The sequence below is a fragment of the Neopsephotus bourkii genome, unplaced genomic scaffold (genome assembly GCF_033783945.1).
Source record: "Neopsephotus bourkii isolate Nb327-2 ecotype Australia unplaced genomic scaffold, CSIRO-AGI_Nbou_v1 NB_1637, whole genome shotgun sequence".
NCBI lineage: Eukaryota > Metazoa > Chordata > Aves > Psittaciformes > Psittacidae > Neopsephotus > Neopsephotus bourkii.
Genome location: NW_026902112.1, coordinates 825,696 through 850,240, shown reverse-complemented (window position 1 = coordinate 850,240; position 24,545 = coordinate 825,696). Strand labels below are relative to the sequence as shown.

Here is a 24,545-nt window from a genome sequence, read left to right as displayed (position 1 = left end):
ATATTGATGCATCTCCTGGAGAATTTTAACAAAGAAGTTATTTGAATTATGTTGGGAGCTGCTGAGGTTTGGGTTTTGTTTGGTTGTTTGGGTTTTTATGTGAGAAAAATAAATAACAGGAATTTGATGTCCCCCATCATCTCTGTACCTGCAAAAGACAAGTATGTCTTAACATGGCTTTTCCCCTTCACTTGCAGTTTTCAGTTTGGCTGTAGATAAAGATGTCAGAAGTTTGTCTGATGTTTTCAGAAACCTGATGCAGGCAGGGGCCCATTTTAGCTGCTTGAAGCAAATAGTATGGCTCTTGATCATGTATTTCCATGGCCTGTGGGTTAGAATAGCTACCTATATTAAAATTGTCATAATTAATAATGTACTGCATAATTTAGGTATATATAAGTAAATGGAGATTGAACTGAAGTTTAAATCTGTATTACCGCAATAACATGCTTATCAGAAGCTTACAACAACATTAAATACTATTGCATTTTCAGGTGGATATAATTGTGGTTTTGCTAGTAGTTTGAAGCATAACTTGGAGACTCGTCATGCTGAATGCCATGCACACTTGTTCCTTTAAATTTGTGCTTGTGCTTGATCCTTTTCTGAATTTTGCCTATACTTAGAAGAAAAACTGTGGTGTGAGGGAAGGATATTTGTCACCGAATGGTAACAGATTAGATTAATGATTTTGAAATATTTTCAGGGCTGTAACTACTATGTATTTGGTAATGTCATAATAGGCCTTTTACTTCTTCTGCACAGTTAAAACTGCACCAAGATCTCCAGATCGACGTACAAGCCGAGGTATCCATTCTCAGACAGGCTCTTTCTCCGCTCCAGCTTTGGCTGCAAGCAAGGAAAATCTCCCAGTGCTTAACACTAGGATTATCTGCCCAGGTAGTTATAATTTTGAAATCTGCTGTTTCTAACACTCCTTTAATATTGCCTTCTGTTCCCCTGCTTGCTGGCAAATAAGGATTTTTACTTCATGCCCTGAATTTGCTTGAACCAACATGCACGCTTTTGTGCTGTATCATATAATAGGAAATGCAAAATAATGTAGAAGATTCCTGATCACTTGGCACAACACTGGATGCAGCAGAAGTGTTGTGTCTGATTCTGGAGGATGAAAAATGAAATTCAGGACCTTAAAATGATAGAATCACAGAGTGCTTTGGATTGGAAGGGTCCTCTGAGAATCACCTTGTCCAGCCCCCTGCCATGAGCACGACAGCTTCCACTACACCAGATTGCTTCAAGCCCCATCTGACCTGGCCTCAAACACTGCCAGGGATGGGGCAGCCACAGCTTCTCTGGGCAGCCTGTGCCAGTGCCTCACCACCCTCACAAGGAAGAATTTCTTCATAATATCTAAACTAGATCCATCCTCTTTTAGTTTAAAACCATTACCCCTCATCTTGTGACTACAGGCCCAGTTGAAAAGTCTCTCAGTGCTTCTTACAAGAGCCCTCTATATTTTGAAAGGTCACAATAAGGTCTCCCTGGAGCCTTCTCTTCTCCTGAAATCAGCCTGAATTCATGAATTTCTTTGGGTTTTTTCTTTCTCAATGGTGGCACCTGAAGTCAGCCACTGCACTGCAGCATAGCTGCTTTTCTGCTCAAGAGAGCCAGAGACCTGAAAAGATAACCAAAATAGGTATAAATTGAAATTGAAATGCAGTCACTGATTTAATGAATTTTGTTTCTATCTGGCTTATATTATGAAAATATATGTTTCTCTGTTTATCAAAATACAATTTTGTTTGTTTGTTTCTTTTAATCAGGTTTGAGGGCTGGTCTAGCTGCTTCTATTGCAGGAAGTTCAATTATTAGCAAAATGTTGTTAGCAAACATTGATCCATTTGGTGCTACGCCCTTCATTGACCCGGATCCAGATTCCCTGTAAGAAATACTTTTTTTCAAATATGCTGGTTTGCTTTAGTTTGATTTTCTTAAACTTTTTTTTTTCTTTTATTTGAACCTTTTTTCAGTTTTTTTTTCTTATTGTTTCTTGTTTGCTATCATTTGTCAGTAGACCTTAAGGTCTGAAAACAGGTTGTATTGTGCCATTTTAGTTATGAATAGTGCAAAACTGTCTTGCAGCAGCAGAAATAATAGGAGGCATTTGCTTACTTACCTCTTGCTCACTCACTGTGGGAGGAGGACAATAGCAGTCCTTCAGAGCTGTGTTTTCCTGCCAAAACTGCTGGCCTGAACTCAAGCTCAACCATGAGCAAGATGTTAAAGCAGGTCTGGGCACTTTGTAGTGGGGGAAGAAGTGTTCCCATAAGGGCTGGATCAGTGAGATGGAAATTTAATGTCCTAAGCTGTCTCTGCTTCCCAGAACTGGGTGTAGCATTGGCATAGAGTTATGGATGGTATCTGCACTGTGGGCCACAGCCCCCCTACAACGAAGTACTGCTGAGCCAGCAGCATCAGCCAAACATCTAGCACCAGCATGCCTAAACACAGCCTGGGTGCTTGGCCTGGTGCAGTGCTGCTTTCTCAGAGACATGCCTGAAGCAGCTCTTTCATTGTATCCCACTCTTACTTTAGGTATGGTAGAGACAGTGGTGGATGGGGGTGTGGCACAGTTTCTTCTTTGCCCTACAGGGAATAACTTGCCCTTGCAAAGGAGCTAGCAGTCAGTCTTTCTCTTCAAGTGCCGTTGGGTTTCCTCAGGGAGATTCAGGGAAAACATCTCTTGACTTCTCTTGGTATCTGTTCTGAGATCAACCACAATCAAAGTTCTGTGTGTGCAGGTACTGTACAAACATACACCTAATTATCTCTTTTCTTCTAACAGGGAGGGATATTCAGAAAAATGTGTCATGAACAACTACTTTGGAATTGGGTTAGATGCAAAAATTTCACTAGAATTTAATAACAAGCGAGAGGAGCATCCTGAAAAGTGCAGGTAATATCACTGTCAGTAGCAGAGCCAAGGCATTTTCAGTACATTCTTTTTGCTTTATTTTAATTTCTTAACATTTTCTTATCCTACAAATACAAGACATAATAATGTGTGTATATCAAAATGCAACCTTTTTTTTTAATGTGCTTTCAGAAGTAGGACAAAAAACATGATGTGGTATGGAGTTCTTGGCACAAAAGAGCTGCTGCAGAGAACTTACAAGAACTTAGAACAGAAAGTTCAGCTTGAGGTAAATTTTATTTATGGGGAAAATGAGTATTTTTGCTTGCACAACGTGTAGTGAAGAATCTGGGCTTCCCCTTGAAACCTTTTTAGAGTTCTTGTGTCAACACAAGCTGACCTCAGATGCACTCTGTAAAACTGTGATGTGTAGGAGGTGGCTCCCCATGTGCTTTTTTGGAGTAAAATGTCAGTACTTAAATATCTCAAAATCTCCAGTAAAATGTTTCTGGTAGTTAATGTTTTTCTGGGCGGGGAGGAGGGTGGTATTAAATAATCTATTGCATAGTTAGATATGTTTCTTAATGTTCACTGTATGAAAGGGGGAGACCTAGTTTTAAGAACAATAACAGAAATGAACACACAGAAAGAATAAGGTGCCTTAATCCTTCAGGTTCATTCCAAACTATCTGAAAGCTTGATTACACATATAGGGAGACCACAGAGATCATCTTAGTCAAATACTCTAATAGGTGCTTGAGAGAGTGACACAAAAGAAACAAGATATATAACAGCAACAACAAATGCAGTGTAAATTATCTAAGTGTAGTTATTTTTTGTGTTTTAAGTTCTAACACCAAATCTAAGTCTTCTTCATGATACTGGGAACTTAAAGGAGATACAAATGATTACCAAATGCAGAAAAAACTGTGACGTGGTTACCGTTATTTTCATCTGAAGAATAACTAGGTTGGATTTTGACAGAGAGCATACATAGTTTCTCTTTTTATTTCCTGCTAAATATTTCATATGGAAGGTCAGGTTACTTATATGAAGATAAGTTCTTAAGTTGAAAGAATAATTTTAAGTTACTGGAACTCTTCCTAACTCCCCTGAGACTTAGAATTATTTTGATTGGTAGCAGCAGATTGCTGTTAGCTAAGGATTGAGTAATTATCAAGGAGTTATGCAGTAGTTAGCAAATATAATGACAGGAAAGAACGTTATGTATGCTGCAGATAGAATTCTAATTTAAGGATCTTTTCAATAAGGTTCGAATAAGATTCAATAAGGCATTGAAATCTGACCTTTCCATAATTATTTCTTACTATTTCTAGAAGCAAACCAGCAAGTAGAAATTTCACATTTAGTATTGCCTTGCATAATATTAGCCTTATGCTAAAAGTATGATGAGGCACACAGCGTTGGAAAATTAAAAATACCAGTTTCAGGAATTTGGAGGCAGACCTCTACTACAATACAAATGACTGTGCAGCATCTATTAATATCACAGCTTAGTTTGGATTCTGTCACATTGTGATTAAAATGTTAAATTCTGCCTTGTTGCTGAGATTAAATTATAAAAAGAGCACTAAACACGTTCTGGAAATAATTTTGCATCTCTTTCTCCTCCTGATAAAATTGGTACAGATTTCGTCCTTATTTTCTGAGGATTTCCGTTTCATTTGTATTGTTTTAAGATCCTTCTGTGGGACTGGTAATCTTCTTAAAAGACAACCTCACCCATAAATTTATAATCCTTGAAGTGACACCTGCATCCAGCATTTGTGACCTTATGTTTCTGACTTGCTTCAAATCCATACCTGGGGCACTGCTGCAGGACTGGACTTTTGACTTTTATCATGTTATTTGTATACTGAATGAGCTTTTATCCATTGCAGTGTGACGGACAGTACATCCCCCTTCCCAGTCTGCAGGGCATAGCTGTGCTAAACATTCCCAGCTATGCTGGTGGGACTAATTTCTGGGGTGGAACCAAGGAAGATGATGTGAGTAACATTAAAGAGAAGTAACCTGGGTGAAACCAGCAATAAATACCATGAACTACTCTTACACGTATCTTCTGTCAATATTGTTTTATAAACTCCTGTAAATAAGGTTTCTGAAAGCATAAATTCCTCTGTTACCTATATTGTAGCAATAAGCAAGGTGGACAAGGATAATCACTACCAGGTTATATCTGAATTTTCCTCGTGTTCTTCATATAGTTTTGGACTAAGGCATGGTGATTCAGAGAATGAGGACTGATGCACTTAGGGACTAATATTGGAGTGGTTTTAAAACACTATTTTCAATAAGATTCCAAAATATTTTAAGGTTAATATTTTTTCCCTTCTTTCTCACATCTCCTAAGAAATGTTACACTACATAGATACCTAAATGTCTTACAACTTGAAGCCATCTTACTGCTGCCATCCACTTCACACACAGTGTAACAACTGTAATTACCAGCAGGTTATCCTAATTTTGCATGTCCTGATTTAGTATTTGTGAGGTCTGAATCACCTAAAACTGTAATTGCAAATTAGCTAGTGATTTTAATGTAAACAATCCAGGAATTTTTTGCAAAAATGCTTTAGTTTCTTGTGAGTTATTATCCTTTGCTTTTTTATATATATAAGTATATATAAACATACATATAATAGTCACAAAATATATTTAAACATGTTTCAGTGTTTTTATTTTTGGTATATGTCAGAGGATGGCAGTTGCGTTTACATTTCACTATGGATATCTAAAGTTTTTATATACTCTGTGTTCATATTCATAACTTTAAGGCATCTCTAATGTCTGCTCAGCTCCTGCTCAAGAGTTAATTTTAATTTCTGGACTGCCTTACTGAAATGAAGATCTGCCCTAGCTGTCATACTGGTGTATAGCAAATGTGTGTGTCTTGGGTCAGTTTTACTGGTATTCAGTCTTTAGTAATTAATCAGATGTGCCAGCAAAGTGACATGGTTTGAAGAATTAGGAGCGTAATGCACTGCTTCAGTGTAGTCTTGAGTGACTGGTCATCAGAGGTGGTGGTGGTGGTCTAGGGTGCTGATGGTTCTGCTTATCTGGACAAAAGAAAGATAGGGAGAGACAAAGCACTGAAGCACTATTGGTGAGCTAAGGAAGGCATCTGCACACTGACTGACTTGAGCGAGGCTGGTTTAGGGATGCTTTTTTGTTGTCCAGAAGATGGCTTAAAACATGACCTGCAGCCAGAGAGGAGGGGGTTGTTTCTTGAACAATTATCCATAGAGATTTGGTTGCCTTTAAAAAAAAATAAACTGGTTTGGTTTTAGTACAGATATGTTTCACTGGTGGAGAAACACAGCAGACTGAGTTGTGGTTTATCCATCCTTTTGATAAATTGGAAGCACAAAATTAATGAAACTTTACAACTACTTTTTCTTAACCCATGAAGAACTAGCCCTGTAGATGTCAGTTATACTTGTTAAAGCTAGATCAAGGACTCTCCATATTTTTTCCCTTGAATTACAGAATCCCCATCTTAAATCTTTTCAAGACATTCACATCCCCATGTGAAAAACAGAAAAATTTCCATGGAGACTGGAAAAATTCAGGTGGAGAAACTCTGTGGTTCAAAACATACTATGCCCAGTAAAGTTGCATTTGACACTTGCCTGCTCAAGACCTGTGTGTGGAATCCTGGGATACTCTGAAGGGCATTGTCACCTGGATGTGGCACTAAACTATGGCAGCTGTGCTGTGCAGCCCTTTCCCTGGAAGCCTTCCTCAGCCTCCTGGCTGAAGCCACCACTCACTGCCCTGGGTGAAGGCTCCCACTGGCACAGTGGGCATCAGGGACCAAAGCCCTTGCCCTCTTTCCCATCCTTTTCTTCCCTGAGCCATTGCTGCTGACACTATGTGGATTACATAGTCCTGGAACCCTCTTACAGAATCAAATAATAGAATTGTTTGGGTTCTTCTTCATCTCCTGGAATCCTTCTGTCAGGGACAGGACCCAGCTAGTTGTGGCTTTTTGGCTCGTTTCAGAGGTTTTCTCCAGTCTGGTCTCAGGTGTCTCTGATGCATCTTTTTCTGCCCAAGATGCCAACTGAGGTAGTCCGTGTACCATTCAGAGAAGTGATCTCTCTAACCGTTAAACTCCTGGACTGTTTTCTCCTGATGATTTTTCTCCCTCGTTGTTCCTTATTGTATATTAGGATGCAATGTCAAGCTTCAAGTAACCTTAGTATGGCATCTCCTGCCAGACCCAGTTGAAGTCCAGCCCAAGACTTGTTCTGTAGCATGGCTGAAGTTGCTTGTAGGACACCATGAGGCAATGGCACACATGGGAGATGCTGCACTTTGCATAAGCTCATGGAAATTCAGTGTCTTGGCTGGATTCAGGATGTTTGTTCCATATAGAAGCAGTTTTCATATTTACAGTGGATAATTGTATAGAGTGGAAACAAGATCCTCTTCAGCATGAAAGCTGTGTTTAACAAAGCCAAGTCTGGACGCAGATGTGGGTTTTCAGAGAATTCAGAACATAAGAAGATAAGCACTTCTGAGAAAAAAGGCACCATTACTCCTCTTAACTTCAAGAATCTCTTAGATGTTAAGTACATTAACCAAGCAGAGATTTGAACTCAGCTTTCATCTTGTCTTGAAAAACATTTCTTAACCTGCATGCTGGAACATGCCATCCTTCCTATATAAAGATATGCCTCATCATTAAGAATTTGAAATGCTATTAGCATTGCTGTTTGAAAATAGTATTTGCCTCCTGTCTATAGTGTCTCTCTCCCATGACTTGAGAGACAGTGTAGTTATTCTACAGTAAATAAGTTAGAGAATTTAAATGCTAAAACTAATCTGTAAATGAATCTGTGTTTCACTGAACATGCACTACATTTATAATCAAAATGGAATATTTTCCTTTCAGATATTTGGGGCTCCATCATTCGATGACAAGATCTTAGAAGTTGTTGCAGTGTTTGGCAGCATGCAGATGGCAGTTTCAAGAGTCATCAAACTGCAGCACCACAGAATAGCTCAGGTTTGTTTCTCACTTGAAAGCACGCAACATGATTGGTAGCAGTTTGGGATACTGGCAAATATGGCCACCACCCTATACATTAATAAAGTGCTGACATTGTTTTAATTTTAATGGGTAACAAATTGTCTTCAGTGATGAATGAAGTATAAAAATGCTTCATCCTTGAGACAAACCTGGAGGGAAGCCAAAGCTCCTAGTAATCAACATATTTCAGGTGGCCTCTCAGTTTCTTTAGTACTTATTGCTCTATAAAATAATGTGTTTGTTCTTTTCCAGTGTCGGTCAGTAAAGATTACCATACTTGGTGATGAAGGGGTTCCAGTGCAAGTTGATGGAGAGGCATGGATCCAGCCCCCAGGAGTTATTAAGATCATACATAAAAACAGAGCTCAGATGCTAACACGAGACAGAGTATGTTACAGAAAGTGTGTTATGAGATTGTATTACTAACACTGGTTTCTGTAATAATCTGATTCAGTTGTAGCATGAACAAAACAGTGCTTACAAAAATGATTTATAGCAATTTGTATAACTTACAGAATTCTTGCAGTTATATAATTTCCATATTTGGGGGGGTGGGGTGGAGCTATATGATCTTTAAGGTCCCTTCCAACCCAAACCATTCTGTGATTCTATATTAAGCCAGCTAGAGAATGGTTGTTTTGTATAAGTGACAAAGCTTTACTGGCTTTTATGACTTTTATTAGTACTATTCCTGTATTGTTATTAATACATAGTAAGAATAGTAGAAATTTTTGGTATACCTCCTGTTCCTCTCCTTCTCACTCTCTTCTTTCCCTTTTCCCCTTTCCCCTTCCCTTTTCCTTTTCCTTATGTGTGCTACACACAATTGCATATTGGAAGTTTTAGCACAGTTGCGTAAATTCAAGCAAAACCTAGTCACAAAGTCACTAGGATTACTGTGTGAAAGGCATAACTGCCCTTCAGTTCTCTGTCCACTAACTAACTGCTGAATTTAAGGTGGAGTTAATGGCATTTGAACTCTATTTTAGGAAATTTGTTATATTTTCCCACCATTTTTTAGGTTTGAATCCTCTATTAATTTCAGATTTGATCTTGCTCTTTGCACAAAATGTGCTTATTCTTTTGGAAGACATTTTGAGGATAATGGGGAGGAGGAAGAGAGAGGGAAAGAGCTATCAGAAGTGACTCATTCTCCAGAATAAGTTTTAAAAAAATGAAATGTAATTTTATTATTTATACAGATTGCATTATTTATATAAAATTAAAATAATTTAAAATCTTGTTAATTTAAACTAAAATTTTATATAAAATATAATTTTTTTAGTAAGTAAGAATACTCTAAGTGCTATGAACTGAATATGTAATTCATTTTGATTAGGCCTTTGAAAACACCCTGAAGTCTTGGGAAGATAAACAGAAGTATGATTCCTGTAAACCCGTCATTCGATCTCCCTTGTACCCTCAGCAGGCTGTTGAGCTGGCTACAGAAGAAGAAGTTACACACATCCAGCTGTGCTCACAAGCTGCAGAAGAACTGATTACAAGGTACAGTAAAATCAAGAAGTTTAGATTGGCAACCTGGTCACCAAGACTGAAAGTAAATGCATACATAGACTTAAAAAGTGAATGTTTTCCCTGGTTTTGACTTGTTTATTTGCCACTCAATCGTTTCAGCTTATTTTTTTCAGTTTTATTTTATTTCTAAGGCTCAACTTTCTTATTTAATTCTGTAATTCTTTTTTTCTGTGTTTATGAATTTTTTTCCTTGCAAAAAATGACTTTCTGAAGGAGCAGTGGAAACAAAACTGGAAAGCTTCTTTACAGAGAGGCTTTTGATTGAAACTTCACATTTTATGCAAAAGCAAGAATGTATTAAAAACAAACATGGAAGTCTGCTTTAGAAGTCAACAATGTAGATTTATCCACCTGACCTGAATCTCTGACCTTTCTTCTTCTGAAAGCCTTCTTACTCACAATTTCTAAAAGTTGAGCACTTTTCAACAAACCTGAAAGCTTTCTTACAATATTTTATGAGCAAACAGTTAACACAGCAACACTCAAGGAGCCCAAATTGCCACAGAGTTGTCATACTTTTTTTTATTCATCCACTCAGTCATTGTTAATACAACTTTCTATTTCATTCTTACTGCTCAAAACCCTCATCTCTGTGATGTTGCACACCTCAGTAATTTGTATGGGTTGAGATGGTGGTGAGCTGATGATATAAAACTGATCCCACAGTCTTGCTTATTCTCAAGAACTACTTTCTTCCTAAGATGTAAGCAAATTAATAAAGACACTTCAGTTTTCACCAAAAAAAAGGAGATTATTTTAAGAAAAGCATTTTTGTTTTTAAATCAGAACATTTTACAAAGCTGCTATTCAGTTCATCATGCTAACAAATTCTCTTAAGCATAAAAAGAAATTCTTGGTGTATGTGTTGAGTTGCACAGGTGATATAAGAATGGAATTGAAGAACTACATATTCTTTTTGTACTGTACTGATGACTTAAGTAGGCATAGAAGAATAATTCAGGTTATAAATTACTTGAAGTTTAGCCAAGAGAGCTTAAAATCTTTACTGTTCTAGAGGTGGCCTGAGCTTGTCATTACAGCTGGTCCTCCCATAATCTCAAATGACTGAAGCCAATTTTAATGTCACATCTGAAGGATATGCCTTGTGAAATAGATGTAATGTTTTTTTAGATAACTTCAAGTAAGTTATTTTAATGTGCTAGGGTTTTAGAATCGTAGCATCATAGAATAGTTAGGGTTGGAAAGGACCTTAAGATCATCAAGTTCCAACCCCCCTGCCATGGGCAAGGACACCCTTACTAAACCATATCACCCAAGGCCTCGTCCAGCCTGGCCTTGAACACTGCCATGGATGGAGCATTCACAACCTCCCTGGGCAACCTATTCCAGTGCCTCACCACCCTTACAGGAAAGAATTTCCTCCTTATATCCAATCTAAACTTCCCCTGTTTAAGTTTTAACCCATGACCCCCTGTCCTTTCACTACAGTCCCTTATGAAGAGTCCCTCCCCAGCGTCCCTGGGGATTTTCCTATCAAGCTTATTTGGATTAACAGCCTGAACATTTTTTTGTACAATTTTTGCATAGCTTTTATGTTCTAAGACATAAATTTGTCACAGTATTTCCTAGCAGAATAAATAATCTGTGTTATGGATGTTATTTATATGAGGTGCTGCATTGCTTGAAGAGATACTTGTATTTCAGCTTTTGTTGTAAGAGACTATATTTTTAAGTGTTTTGTGAAACATGTCTTTGTATATTTTCTCATCTGATAAAGTTGTGTACTCTTCAGAATTATTCTTTAAAGGGAGTAAGAAATATTTTTATCCTTTTTGTGTTTTTGTAGGATCTGTGAAGCGGCAAAAATACATGGCCTCTTGGAGCAGGAGCTTGCTCACGCTGTTAATGCATGTTCACATGCATTAAATAAAGCCAACCCAAGGTTTCCTGAGGTAAAGGGAGAACAGAGATTTATGTATAAGTAAATAAGCTATAATATCCGTGTGCTTAAGCTTGTGACGTGGGAGCTGTATTGTACTCCCTGTCCCCATATTATAACAAGCTGGATGATAATTCTTGAAGTTTTTGATAAGCAAGACTTCTAAATATGCATACGCATGCTAAAATTTAAATGAAATTACTTAACAGATGAATGGATGCTGTATCTTCTCCCTCTTTTTTCACTTTTTCTAAGGTGAAAGAAAAGGGAAAGTTACTTTTGGTTCTGAAGGTGCTGCCCTCTTTAGCAGCAGGTGCTTCAGCCCTTCCCATGCACAGGGAAACACCCCATAGCTGATGAATTTGATAGAGATTATGCTCAATGATTCTGAAATGTATTAATAATGCCAGGAATGGGAGTTAGGGGAACTGCTTTTTTGCAGCAAGAGTAATGAAGAGGAGAGTCCTCTCCTGGTATTAGACTGTGGAATCATCTTATAGGTGGCTGGTCATTTGATGATCTTCAGGATTGTATAAAATCATATTAAATGAACTTGGGGAAAAGACAGGAAATAGATTCAACATTTTTGTTTTCTATTCTCAGGGCTGAAGAGCTTGTCAATGTAGAGCTAAGTTGATGTATTTCTTCTAGGAGAAGACACCCCAAATCTGTGCTGTAACACCAAAGTACTTATTCTCAGTCTGACTCGGATCACTTTAAATAACTTATGCTTCTTATTCCCTAGAGCCTTACCAGAAACACTGCCATGGAGATAGCTGTCAATGTGAAGGCTCTACATAATGAAACTGAATCTCTGCTAGTAGGAAGAGTTCCTTTGGTAAGGTCACAAAATACATGTTTTATTCCCTCACTCAGATTATCTGTGATTTGTTCTTTGCTGATTTTTTTAATCAGCTCAGGATTTATGACATCCTACAAGAAGCTCCGTAAGATTGACTGAAGGATATTACACTGCATTTATGGTGTGGATGAGAGTGAGTTATGAATTCTTGTCCTGGGTTGGCATCCATTCTGACTGACTTCAGATATCTAAAAGGTCATTGCTGGGCTCTTCTTATTAATAATCAGTGGAGAAAACTAAATATCCCTGTTGAGGTTGATTGACGCTCAAGTGTTTTGGAGGCCTATCTTACAAAAATTAATCATTTTCTGGAGATGTAGAATTTAAGAGAACTCCTGGAGTTCTATTATGTGACTGTCTTCAGAGCTTAAAGAGGACTTGGGGTGAGAGCTGTTCAGACTCAAGCATTCAACTTCTACAGATCTAATCTGGGCAAGTAAATCTCGCGCTTGTTCTAACACCTTGCAGGAATTATTTTATAACCTTTAACTGCTAAGTGTTCAGTAGACCTCTGATGGTACTTGCAGACTTTGCATCTTCTTTGGCTAGAGTTTCTGTGCCTAAAATGATGTAGACTGCTCAAACACTGTTGTACCTGGATGTGTAATTAGAAACTTTCTATATGAGGCACTGTGAAGAGAAGAAGAATGTCAGGTTTTCTATGCTGGTCCAGTTTTACATTAAGAAGATACTCAGTAGGAATAGTTACATTTTCTTTGGATTCAAAAGCAGATTACTAACTTACTACTTATTTAAATGCTATAATTAAAAAGGGACAGCAACAGGAATGTTTTCACTTAGCTGGGTTAGAGTATGAAACTTACTAGTGCAGGTTCACATACCTTTTTGCACTAGTGATAAATGGCATTAGTCTGTTCTACAATAACCAAAGGTAATATGGTCTATAGGCTAATAATCATTTAAAATCTAGAAATATTCAGAAGATTAGGTTCATGTGATCTATTTTATGAGGTTTTAGAAGACAAGGGTATTCATTAGATGTTTTTGTCCAAGAAAAGGGAGAATATCTGCTATTTTTTCAAATTATTATTACTAATCCCTCATATTTCAGATTGAATGGGGAGTCAAAATTTGTTTAAAAAGAGTAATTAGAAGAAAAGGTGTACTACTAAGGCTATAGTCATTTATCAGGGCAGTCTGAAAATAATGTTATTATGGAAACCTTCCCATTGAAACATTACCTTTTCTATAGCCAGTTTTGATCTCATTGTATTGTCAAACTGCTGCCTTGTTCAGGCCTCAAAGCTTAATTTGATTCATTTGTCTGTTTCTGATTTTTACATGTTGTAATTCTGCTTCTTATTATGGTCTGCGTACATGTCTTCATGAGCCTACATCAAACCCGTATTTTACTAAAAAAAGGCTGTTTAGAAGTTCCAGAGATAATCTTCCAGAGATGTCCATTGTCATTTGACATCACAATTGTTCAGAGTAGTATTTCACAGCCACATTAACAGGGCACCCTGGTTAACCTTATGAGATTCGTTTTTGTCTTCAAGCAAAATGTGTTCGTTTAAGAATCAAGCAATTAGATAAATGCTTGTTGAGAAAGAGCTCTTGTTTCATTCGTTTATGTACAATAGCTGATAATTTCTTCAAAATGAAGATACAACAAACATTGAAAATTTTCAAAGATGTGTGGAACTACTCACATTGAAAAAAAAACAAGGGAAAAGAAAGATCAGAGTCTGCTTATGGGCACTGAATTCTGTGAGCTTTAGAAGAGGAAATGGCATGATAGCAGGAGGGAGCTTATATTTCTAATATTAGTACATTAAACAGCAATATCTTAGTAAGGATGGTCTCCCCTTTGAAAGGTGGTAACATATGCAAACTATTGAAGCAAAGAATTTATTGTTAGGTAGGGATAAATTAACGGGGCTTATAATTTATCACCAAACACCAACGACGTCAAAATCTTTTTTCCAGCACTAGAGATCAAAGATTCTCCTACAACTCCCTTTTAAAGATACATTCACTAGGATATAACTTAATTAGATCCTTTCAAAAGGATATGCTGCACTGCTGTGGGACTATGTTTACTTCAAAGAGAAACAGATGTTCAGACTGCTTTATCAGTAATTCCAACTAATTTATTTAACTGCTACCACTTTCTCTTCCTTTTTTGGCATTCTCTGATATGTTTGACTTTTTGACACTTGTCTGGGGACTGCAGTAGTGCCCCCCTTCCAAGTCCGGTCACTATTCTTCCCACCCTCAACCAACAGCAGTGGCTATAGCTCCATGTTGCACATAGTTAGAAGGGGTAGTTCAGGTAATGTATCACCACTGGAAGACCTTTGGGAATGGAGCATCTTTAGTAAAATCCATTTCCTCTTACTTGACCATGAGGTGATCTAACATATGAAGATATTTGCAAATAGTAACTCAGGCATACTACCACCTATTCAAATTTTTCACACCGCTTTTTATGCAGAGATTGTCCAGGCTCTTGCTCTTCTGGTTGGGTTTTGCCACCCTTGTGCTGGTAGTTTCCATTTCTAGTGTATTATAATATTTGTGTTATCAGATAACTTTTCCTCTATGTAGACTCAGGAGCGATGTCAGTGATTAACAGCTAGGTCCAGCTGATCGGCACCAAAGGTCTCAGCTGTGTCAGTGACCACTTTATGGTTGGGACCATACTAAATGTAGTGTTGGATGCCTCTTTGAAGGAAAATGTGATTTTGGAAGATTGTTTGTTTTCGTCAGTTGTTTATACCCACCATGAAGTAGTCGTCTGTTTGTGTATGGTAATAATATGTCTAGGTTTAAATATTGTATCTTAATAAAACTAAAACTAGTATTTTTCTGCCTGTTTATAAACAGCAGTTAGAAGCTCCCCATGAAGAACTCTTATCTGATGCTTTGCACAGTGTGGAAATAGAGTTAAGAAAACTTGCTGAGATTCCTTGGCTTTATTATGTTTTCCAACCAAATGATGATGAGGTGAGTTTGTTTTATACTTCCTGTTTCTAAGTGAACTTAATTTTCTTTCAGTAGGGTAGAGTACATTAGAATCCTCATGATCTGAAGGGGCAATTTCAGTAGTGATGCTGGATCATTTCTGTCTGCTGTGAACAAACTTCTAAGCTTAGGGCTATTTGCGTGTTTTGTTCTCTCTACTGAATGTGAAGGGTTTGAATGGTTATTCAATGAAACATGTATAGAGTTAAATCCTGACATTATTCCTTGCAGAAGTTAAATTTTGTCTTAGTTTTTGATATTAACTATGAATTACCCTCTCCAACATGCATTTTAACTGTTGTTTTCTGTTAATTAAAGGTAAATTCTGTTAATTAAAGGTCTTTTCTTGCATGCAGGATCCCCCTCTGGATTATGCTAAAAGAAACAACAGAAGTACAGTGTTTCGCATAGTGCCTAAGTTTAAAAAAGAAAAAATTCAGAAGCATAAGACCAGCCCTCAGCCTGGTATGTGTTTTGAAATTACAAAAAAAAAATATCATATCTGGGGAAAATGTGATTTTATGTGGGTTTTTTTTAATGTAAGAAGGGACATGAGGCACCCTACCTAAGAGAAAAGTCAATTTGAAAAGCTGTGGAGCTAACTGGCATCTTCATTAGGATGAGTATTTCTTTCAATGCATTTAGAAAGCACTCAGCAGGACCCCAGTATTCCAAGTGAACCATAGAACTACTGTGAAAATATTTAGATAGTTTTATCATGCAACAGGACCTGTGTCTTTGCTGGTTGGTTACATTTGTTTAACGCATAGCAATACATGCCATAGGTAAGCTCCAATTCAGTTTTCTCAGGTTAGTTTCAGAAGGTGAGCAATAGCTTTTATCATGCTGGTTTAATTAACCAGTTATTCTTAAATTTCAGGTGGATTTTAAGTTCAGCAAGTGAGACAAATCAAGCAAAAGCCCATGATACTCAATACTGATTTTTTAATTAGAAGAAGTTGAACAAACTCCACTCTCCTCTCTTCCCACTCTTATCCATGAACTTATTTCTTTAAAATTATGTCCAGGAGTTAATTAGTGATCAGATGGTCCTAAAACTGTTCCTACATCTTTGTCTTTTTAATGGACAGTTGGTCATAATCTGCAAAATCTTGCAGTTATCGATCAGACTTTAGATATCAGATTAGACGTTGGATTTCATTTCACTGTAAAACTGATCAGCATTGAACAAAGTTGCAAAATTATAGCAATAAGCAGCATAACTAATTTTTTTTTAATAATTGTGGTATTATTAGGACTAATGTGGGCAACTAACCTTAGAGAACAATGTTTTACAGAGAGCTTCTTAATGGCTTATGTAACACAGTAGATTAAAGAATACTTGTTGCATTAATTAAGAATACTGGAACCTGTTCATTAAAGCTGGACTTGCTTGCTGCCATTGCTATATTTGAGGTATGGTTGATATTTTGATTTTACATGTTAATTAGTTTTGGAGGCTTCTCGTCTCCCTGGATGACTACTAATAAATTAATGGTATAAAGCAGAACAGCGTTAGACTGCGTCACTGATCCTAAAATGGTTTAATATGAATTTGTTGGGGCATCAGGTTTTAAAGGCTTTACTGAAGAAACGGGAGTAAAGCTGAGAGCATGGCTGCAAAGCAAAGAACCCCAACTTTGTTTAGATACTTTCTCATGTTAACTGCTAATCTGTAACCTGCATGTAAAAAAGAAATTGTCAGTTTTTGTGGAAATGACACCTCTAACCTTTCCCTTTGCTAGCACGGCAATTCTACTCTGTTTTCCACTCTCTTTGGCCTAACCTTTGCTTGTGATGCATTTGAGCATGTAGAAATTAAGGGGGTTTTGCTCTTAACTTTGGTAGTTCAAAAATGGGGCACAGATGAAGTTGCTGCTTGGCTGGATCTGCTCAGTTTGGGAGAGTACAAAGAAATCTTCATCAGCCATGACATCCGAGGCTCTGAGCTTTTACACCTGGAAAGGCGAGATCTTAAGGTATTTCCTTTGTGCTACTTTTCTGCTATTGACCATTTTCTTTGACAAAACAACAACCAACTTTTCTTCTTTCCCTGCACTTGTTATGTGCTTGTAGCTTGGCTTACACTGTGCAAATATGCAATAAACTAATATGCGCTGTCCTTTGGCCTGAGTTTCTTAAGTGCTGACTTGTACTTGCAGCCACGCATATCTGTGTTATCTGAATTTTCCTTTTTTTGCACTTTATGTAGAATGATGGCATTATAGTTTATGTCAGAAGGCATAGAAAAAGCACGTTTGATATGTGACTGACATGAGTGTAATATAATGTTATCTGCAGTTCGCTGTTTCCATTAAACAGCATGGATCAGTTGAAAGTGGTGATAAGTTTTAATCTATCTACTGCAAGGTCAGCAGCTAGAAGCAGCTGACCTGCTTCAGATGATTTATTGTATATATATTTGATATAGTGGGTGTGAGAGAGATAAACAGCTTAATAAATTTCAGCATTGGACTTGGCGTTCGTATGTCATAACAGACCTTTGCAATAGGTTTTCTCATCCATGACCAACCAACCTCAGCTGATTTTAGCTCCAGAGATTTAAAAAAGAACACTTTCTTTTGACTCTAAAATTGCCAAACTTTCTTTCTTTCTCAGAGGTCAGACTGGTAAGTTTTGCAGGGAGAAACGTTACCTAGCTAACAGTCTGAGGCTGTTATTTGAGCTTCCTGGTCTTTTTCGAGAATGCCTTAAGTGCATCCATTATACATAATAGCAGCTCTATCTTTGGGGATTCGTTACATTACTTTTTCCAGGAACTCAGTAGTAATGAGTTCTTTGTAATTAATGAGTTCTTCATAATATGTTTTGCAACTGCTTTTAGCACATAAGAGAAGAAATAGGTTATTGTATGAATTGCAGACATTTACATTTAGAGTGCAAGTCATTGCTCTAGCCACAGTGCAGTAGTCTCCAGATAGAGGCAATACTTTCATAGAAATGGGCGATTTTTTGTAAAGTTTCTTATATCTTATGAAATCCCAATGTGCTTGCATTGTGTGACTGTTGCGGTAGAAGGCAGCTGCTAAAGATACCTGTGTTTGAGGTATTTGGCTGTTGTGTGTTATTTTGGTATTAGATTTCCTAAATTTCTTTCCCTGGAAGTTAAATTCCTTTTGTTCAGGGTAGTTCCTGACATGGAGGGACAGTTTCAGGGCAGTATCTCCCTGAAGAAATTTAGTGACAGAAAATTATCAATCACAATGCTCCAGTGATGGAGGCTGCAAGTCCCTGTTCTGAATGAGCACTGAACAAATGTAAAACATAACTGGGAAACTCAGCATCACACAATGCATAGGTTTGCTAAACTGTGAAGAAATCTTACAAATAATCAAGATGTCTGATTTGTTTGAATATATGACAATGGGTAAGATCAGTGTTAAACTGTGCATGGCTTCTGGCTATGCCTCGTTTCTGATCGGCTCCAATTTGACTGCATGCCCAGAAGACTGGCACTTCAGCCAAGTAAATATCTGCAGCAGGATAATCATCAACCTGACACCCTGTTGCTAAGACTGATTCAGCATAAGTAAACCCCCATCACAAAGTCCTATGCCCTGAAATATCTAAAAAGCCTGTCTTAGACCCTAGAGAGGCAGACTTTCACTGTGCCCTTTATCTATTGCTGCCTGAAGCACGTATGTTTAAAATTGCTCAGGACATCTGGGTGAGGGAAGAGTTGCTCTATGCAAGTTGGCAAGCATATATCCTGTGCTAGAAGAAGTCTTGTTCTAGAATCGGCCCATCTGCTTGTTAGCAGATGCTGAGAGCTTCCAAAGCAGTGCTGTTTATAAGGTAGGCCAGGCTTTTGGCCAAGCGTGGCTTGTGCTCTGTGTAGTGATGCTGAATTTAAATACCAGTTTAGCTCTTGTCTGGTTCGTTACATACAGGGCATGATCTCTGCAGGGAGCCAATCAAAGATGGCTCAGGGAGCCTGTGGTTTTCTGGCCAGTGACCTGAACTGGTGTCAAGATGTGTAATGTGGTACCTTTTTCCTTTGGCAATCAAGGTGTGTAGATGAGTCATCAGTGCTATTGTAAGCACTGTCTGCAGCCTCTCCTCCAGTGCAGGGCTTGTCCTTCCTGCCAAGCTAAATGGGCTCATCATTAATACACAAGCTCTCAAGTCATGTGCAATAGATTTACCTCTATTATTTATCATGTCTACAACAGGAAAAATTGTTACCTGTTCTAATTGAATCCTCTGGATCCACCTTTCTCTGGTCAAAAGTAGAGATAAAAAGCAATACAGAAAAGGATTTGATGAAACTCTCTTCCTTTGCACACGTCACTGAAATAGATCAATATGTTGACTGAAGAATTGGACACCTATGTATTTCTGTGTAGCTTGTCAATCCTGATTTCGGCTCTGTTGAAACTGGCAAATGGAGAACACCTCCAAGAGGAAGCAAATACCTCTCTCCAACCAGTCCTGCAGTAACACCCTTTCTTCAGCCTCCTATACCTGATTCTTTTAGGGGAATGAGGAACATTTTTAGGAACTTTTACACCCATGTGATTTTCTTTTGCTTGGGAAAGGCTGGGCAGTGAATTGCAAACTCTGCTGTAGAAACTGTAGAAAGCAAGCTTGTTGTGACTTTGCTTTTTACAAGCAAACTCATTTAAAGCTAGACTCTGATTTTTTCTGAAATAAATGCAGCTTTGTTAGTGTTCACAACCATGTTCCTATACAAGGTGTTCTGATTACTTAGTAGTAACTAATAACTGCAAGACATTTGTTAGGACTATGATGATGCTTCCTTAGAGCTCCATAGCAGTGTTAGGTTTCTTTGGTGAAAGGGTTTCCATACCTCATGTCAGCCTGATAAGCAGTGCCAGCTGAGCTGAAGTCTGTGCCCAGGACTGCAGCATTTCATCTTGGTGTTTTGCAGTGGCATGTTCTGAAAAAGTTCTTATGGGGAAATGCTTTCTAACATTTGTCCGACTTCAGACATGCTGCATGGCTTTTGACACTGGGAATGCAAATAGGGGAGGTTTGTCATCTGGAAGATGTTAATACTGAGGAGTGTTAATATAAATTGTTTGGTAGTATTACATTGATGGTATGTTCAGCCAAAATCTGTGGGGCAAAGCTGGAATAAATGGGTTCTTGGCTAAGCAGACATAATCACCGTAATAGCAAGCTAATCACCATAATACAGTGCAGAGGAAGAACTCGTAAGAGCTGTTGCAGGAATTTTCATCAGCTTTTTCTGGCCCAGCGTTTTTGGTTTGGTTTGGGTTTTTTTTCCTAGTATTTTTTGAGCCTTACCTGCTGAAGAGATGGTAAAGTGCTTAGGGAAGAAGAGGTCATCCTGTAGTTTTAAGGCCAGAGCTGAGGAAAAAGAAAGGCTATTTTCTTCCTCAGACTCTGGCTAGAGTTTTGTCTTCAAAACCATATTTTAGTCCAACTAAATTTTTGTTAATTAGGTATCAATTAAATATGCACAAATCATGAGGAAACATGCACAAAAATGCGTATCTTTGGGCATCTTGCTTTTTGAATGATGCATGCTATGCTGCTGTAGCAGATCTTTTTAGTCTGAGATGAGAGAATTTCTGCAAACTTTCCTGCAGTAGTAGTAAACTGAGAGTACTAGATGGCATCTAGTGTCAGGATTGTATGAAACCCGAACTATTACACAGGCATCAAAAGTCAGTTTATCATGTTGGTTGGTTTTTGTTTGTTTGGTTTTTTTTCTCTTGAAAGCATGGCAGAATTTATCAAAAAGGTCCCCAAAATTTGATAAGACTCTTGAGACTTGCTGTTCTGATACACATTACAGCAACTTTTTACTGGAATGGAAATAAAACCAAGATCTTTTGCCTCTAAAACAGAAGTGTTATTGACGATACATGGTAAAAGTGGCTGAGTTCTCTGGGAATTTCATAACATGATTCTTTCCTCTGATCTTCGAAGTCTGGCAGCATCTCGCTATGTTGCTTATCCAATAGAAGTTTTAGTTCTGAAATACGTTCTGCAGAATTTGCGCGTTCTTAACCTTTAACTTGTGGCTTCTCATGGCTTGGAAAGAATCCTTATTGGTTTTCACTTATGTAATATTTCCTCCACATAATAACTAGACTATTTCAGTAGTTCCAACAGTTTTTCTTTGGATTCATTGGAAAATGAAGTTTAGCATTTTTTTTTAACATAACCGGAATTCCATCTTGCCTCTCTGAAAATTAATCCACTGGTTTAATTTGTGCTGTGCTACCTTTACAATAACATAATTGATGCCCATCTTACCATCCCTTTCTTCCTTTGGAGAAATGAAAAAAATAATCGCATGCTAACACTTACAAATAAAACTACAAAGTACAGATTTTCTGAGGTTTCTGTGGCTGTAGAGAGGCAGATACAGTCTTTGGGCAAAGTATGTACAGAATATTATATATGCTTTCATTTTTCACTCTGTATGCAAATAATTATTTCAAGCTACTTAATTGCACTCTTTTTAATGTCTTTGTAATGGAAAATCTTCCTATGAAAATGAAAGGGTTTCTATTTCAGAAAAACAGATAGTGAAAGTTTCCTAAAGCTTTTTTCTTTAATTACAATCTTTGTACATAAGGTTTATTCTACAGATAACTGGTGTTTGACTGCCACTTGCTCAACATGACTAATAGAAGGATTTTAAAGGGGTTTTCAAAGCCAAGTTTTATGGATAAGGGAAGATATCCAACAAACTTAGCTGAAAATTCATTAGCACAGTTGGAGATCATTAGCACAACTGGGCATCCCTTTTTACTCTTCTGACCATTGGACCACTCAGAATTGAAAAAGGAGTCTTCTAAACCTGTTATTAATACTGGAAGAGGTTTGCTGCAAGAAGTTGTTGTCTGTTGTCACCCATATGAAGATGGGTCCCAGTAACCACTACTGGAAACTTTTCAGTTGATGTTATTGCTTCAGTGGTGGCTACAAGGAGATTTATGCTTGTGCTTTTTACATTTTCCTTTGGGATGTGACTGTGATGTCTCTGAGAATTTTTCTTCCAGCTGTCTAATCAGGAAGGTCCGTGTTAGGAGACGTAACCTTCTTGGAATAAAAAACAGATGCTTACCTTTTCTATTGCTCTCTAAAGGGAAGTTGTCCTACATGCCTGTAGCCTTTACATCCACTTTCCCTCGAGAAACTGGGGATATGTGTGTTTGCTGATTTAAACAGACAACATAGGGCCTCAGGTCAAGTGACACTGCTGGACAGAAGCTCTAATCCATCACATCCTAATAAGCATTTGATTGCTGTATTAGAGAGGAGGGGGAGATTGTTCTCTTTTATGCCAGAAACTGTGAAAGGTTTTTGTATTTAGAAGTGAAATGGTTTTGACAGATACTACAATGCCTTGGATTGTCATTATTGCAGGTAAGTTTGTTTCTGTCTTCAAGACAGAAAGGGATTCATTGTATGCTCTAAGCAATTTTTTTTGTTAGGCAACACTTGCTAGTGCCATAGAATGTTTTCTGGTTAATGCTGATTGCAGTGAGCACATTTCTAGACACTGTTGCATGGCTAGAACATAATCAGTGTTGGGGGTTTTTCCTTCCTTTTTGTAAATAAACTTCTTTTTCTTTTTCTCTTTTTTTTTGTCTGAATTTCTGTAGGACCTGGGGATAACGAAAGTGGGTCATATGAAGCGAATTCTCCAGGGAATTAAGGAGCTCGGCAAGAACACCCCTTTGTCTGAAGTGTAATTATGCTGGTGCTCTCCCTAGAGAGAGAAGGGAAAGTTGCTGGAGAAGCAAAGCTGTTGCAGGCACTTAGCTGTCTTTGTCGTTTACTCTATGGAAGAATAAGCACCGGTGTTTGTACAAGCTAGTATCTCTGAATTCTCGTATGGTGAAGAGCTTGCTGCAAGAGTACAAAAGGATTTGTGCCAAAAAAAAAAAAGAAAAAAAGGGAAAAGGTGATATGTTCTGTGAAGACGTTTTCTTGGTGTGCAAACTTGGCCAGTTTGGAAAAGCACATTTTGGTAAATTGATAGGTTTATGGTGAACTGCACTGACTGGAAAATATAATCAAGAAATGATTGCTTTGCTTACATGCAGCTCAGTACGCCTCTCTTTCTGCTGCAGCAAGATACCACTGTACAGCATGAGGTTGTCTGGTTATCCTTCCAAGGTATAGCTCGATAAAACCTCCTGAGCAGGAGACCAAGAGGGTTTGGAGGTTCAACATGTGAGCCTAGCAGTGCCGCAGGTACCCAGCACTCACTGGCCATGCAGAAGGAGGGACAAGATACCTTGTGATACCATGAATGCAAACTATAATGCATGGTGTGCCTGCCTGAATTGTCTGTTGTTCTGTTGCATGACACATCTGATACTTTAAACACTTGAACAACTTTTATATTGGTTTGAATGAGAATTAATTTATTACTACTTGAGTGTTTTGTTGTTTTTTTCTTTCAGTTTCAGGCACTTTTCTGTTCTTCAGTGTTGTGTTATGCCTAAAGCGCGTTCTACAGCAAAGGATGTGTGGGTGTGGAGACTTAGCATTTGTGCCATATTCAGCAAATTATATGCATTATATATGATTGAAACACTGTACAGTTAGATTTTTAAATATACCATGTACAGAAGGTGCATCAGGTAACTAACTTACGAGTATTTTTGAAAGACCGGTACCTCACAAAATTATCAATTGGCTTCCTGCATGGAAAATGATAAAGAATTTTCTCATGGTGCGTTTTAATGTAGTTATTCAATTACTCTAACCATCTGTAGCACATTTGAACTTTGAGGCACTAATGGTTTTATTTATTCTATTGTTCAAAAAGCAGGTTGAAAGATTAATGAAAAATTTTTACAGGAAAATTCACTTTATTTATCCTACATAAGAAGAGTTTTAAAATGTAGCAGCTGATTTGTTTTTTGTGGGGTAAGCTTTTACTCATTACTAATTAACTAGTACTTTAAAAACGTCTCTGTATACATTTCTTTACAAAGGCAGCACTCCTACATTGGTAGATCGTGAAAATTTAAAACCCAGGTTCTAAGGTTTTACACTATGCCTGCAAAGAGGAATCATGCAATACAGTAATCCATGAGTGTAAACAGGCTAAAAAATGAAAACCATCTTTGTTTAGAAATTACATTAGACCCGAGTTTATAAGGTTATTTACAGTTTACTTAAAAGAAATATAGCTTTGCAATTGAATTTCCTGGTTCATTTCTCACAAAAATGTGTAGTAGACTCTAGAAAAAACATTTGCATATATCTACAGAAAAAAGACCCCTACTTAAATGTTTGAGCTGGGATGAGATGGCACCACCTGCCAGAAAACTTGAGCGGAATT

General features: G+C 37.7%; 1 protein-coding gene across 2 annotated transcripts in view; it reads left to right on the top strand.

The window, feature by feature from the left end:
* DGKH (diacylglycerol kinase eta) overlaps positions 1 to 24,195 on the top strand; it is a 158,741-nt gene extending 134,546 nt beyond the window's left edge. Inside the window, exons 18-31 of one of the 2 annotated variants that reach the window (XM_061374288.1) lie at positions 766 to 900; positions 1,788 to 1,905; positions 2,810 to 2,920; positions 3,071 to 3,167; positions 4,780 to 4,887; positions 7,800 to 7,913; positions 8,190 to 8,324; positions 9,277 to 9,443; positions 11,281 to 11,386; positions 12,119 to 12,211; positions 15,086 to 15,205; positions 15,580 to 15,688; positions 17,072 to 17,202; positions 22,852 to 24,195. In XM_061374288.1, the coding sequence (XP_061230272.1) occupies positions 766 to 900; positions 1,788 to 1,905; positions 2,810 to 2,920; positions 3,071 to 3,167; positions 4,780 to 4,887; positions 7,800 to 7,913; positions 8,190 to 8,324; positions 9,277 to 9,443; positions 11,281 to 11,386; positions 12,119 to 12,211; positions 15,086 to 15,205; positions 15,580 to 15,688; positions 17,072 to 17,202; positions 22,852 to 22,941 (1,634 nt within the window). In that variant the 3' untranslated portion in view covers positions 22,942 to 24,195. The remainder of the gene's footprint in view (positions 1 to 765; positions 901 to 1,787; positions 1,906 to 2,809; positions 2,921 to 3,070; positions 3,168 to 4,779; positions 4,888 to 7,799; positions 7,914 to 8,189; positions 8,325 to 9,276; positions 9,444 to 11,280; positions 11,387 to 12,118; positions 12,212 to 15,085; positions 15,206 to 15,579; positions 15,689 to 17,071; positions 17,203 to 22,851) is intronic. The other variant, XM_061374289.1, reaches the window with a different exon arrangement.
* Positions 24,196 to 24,545: the final 350 nt, after the last annotated feature.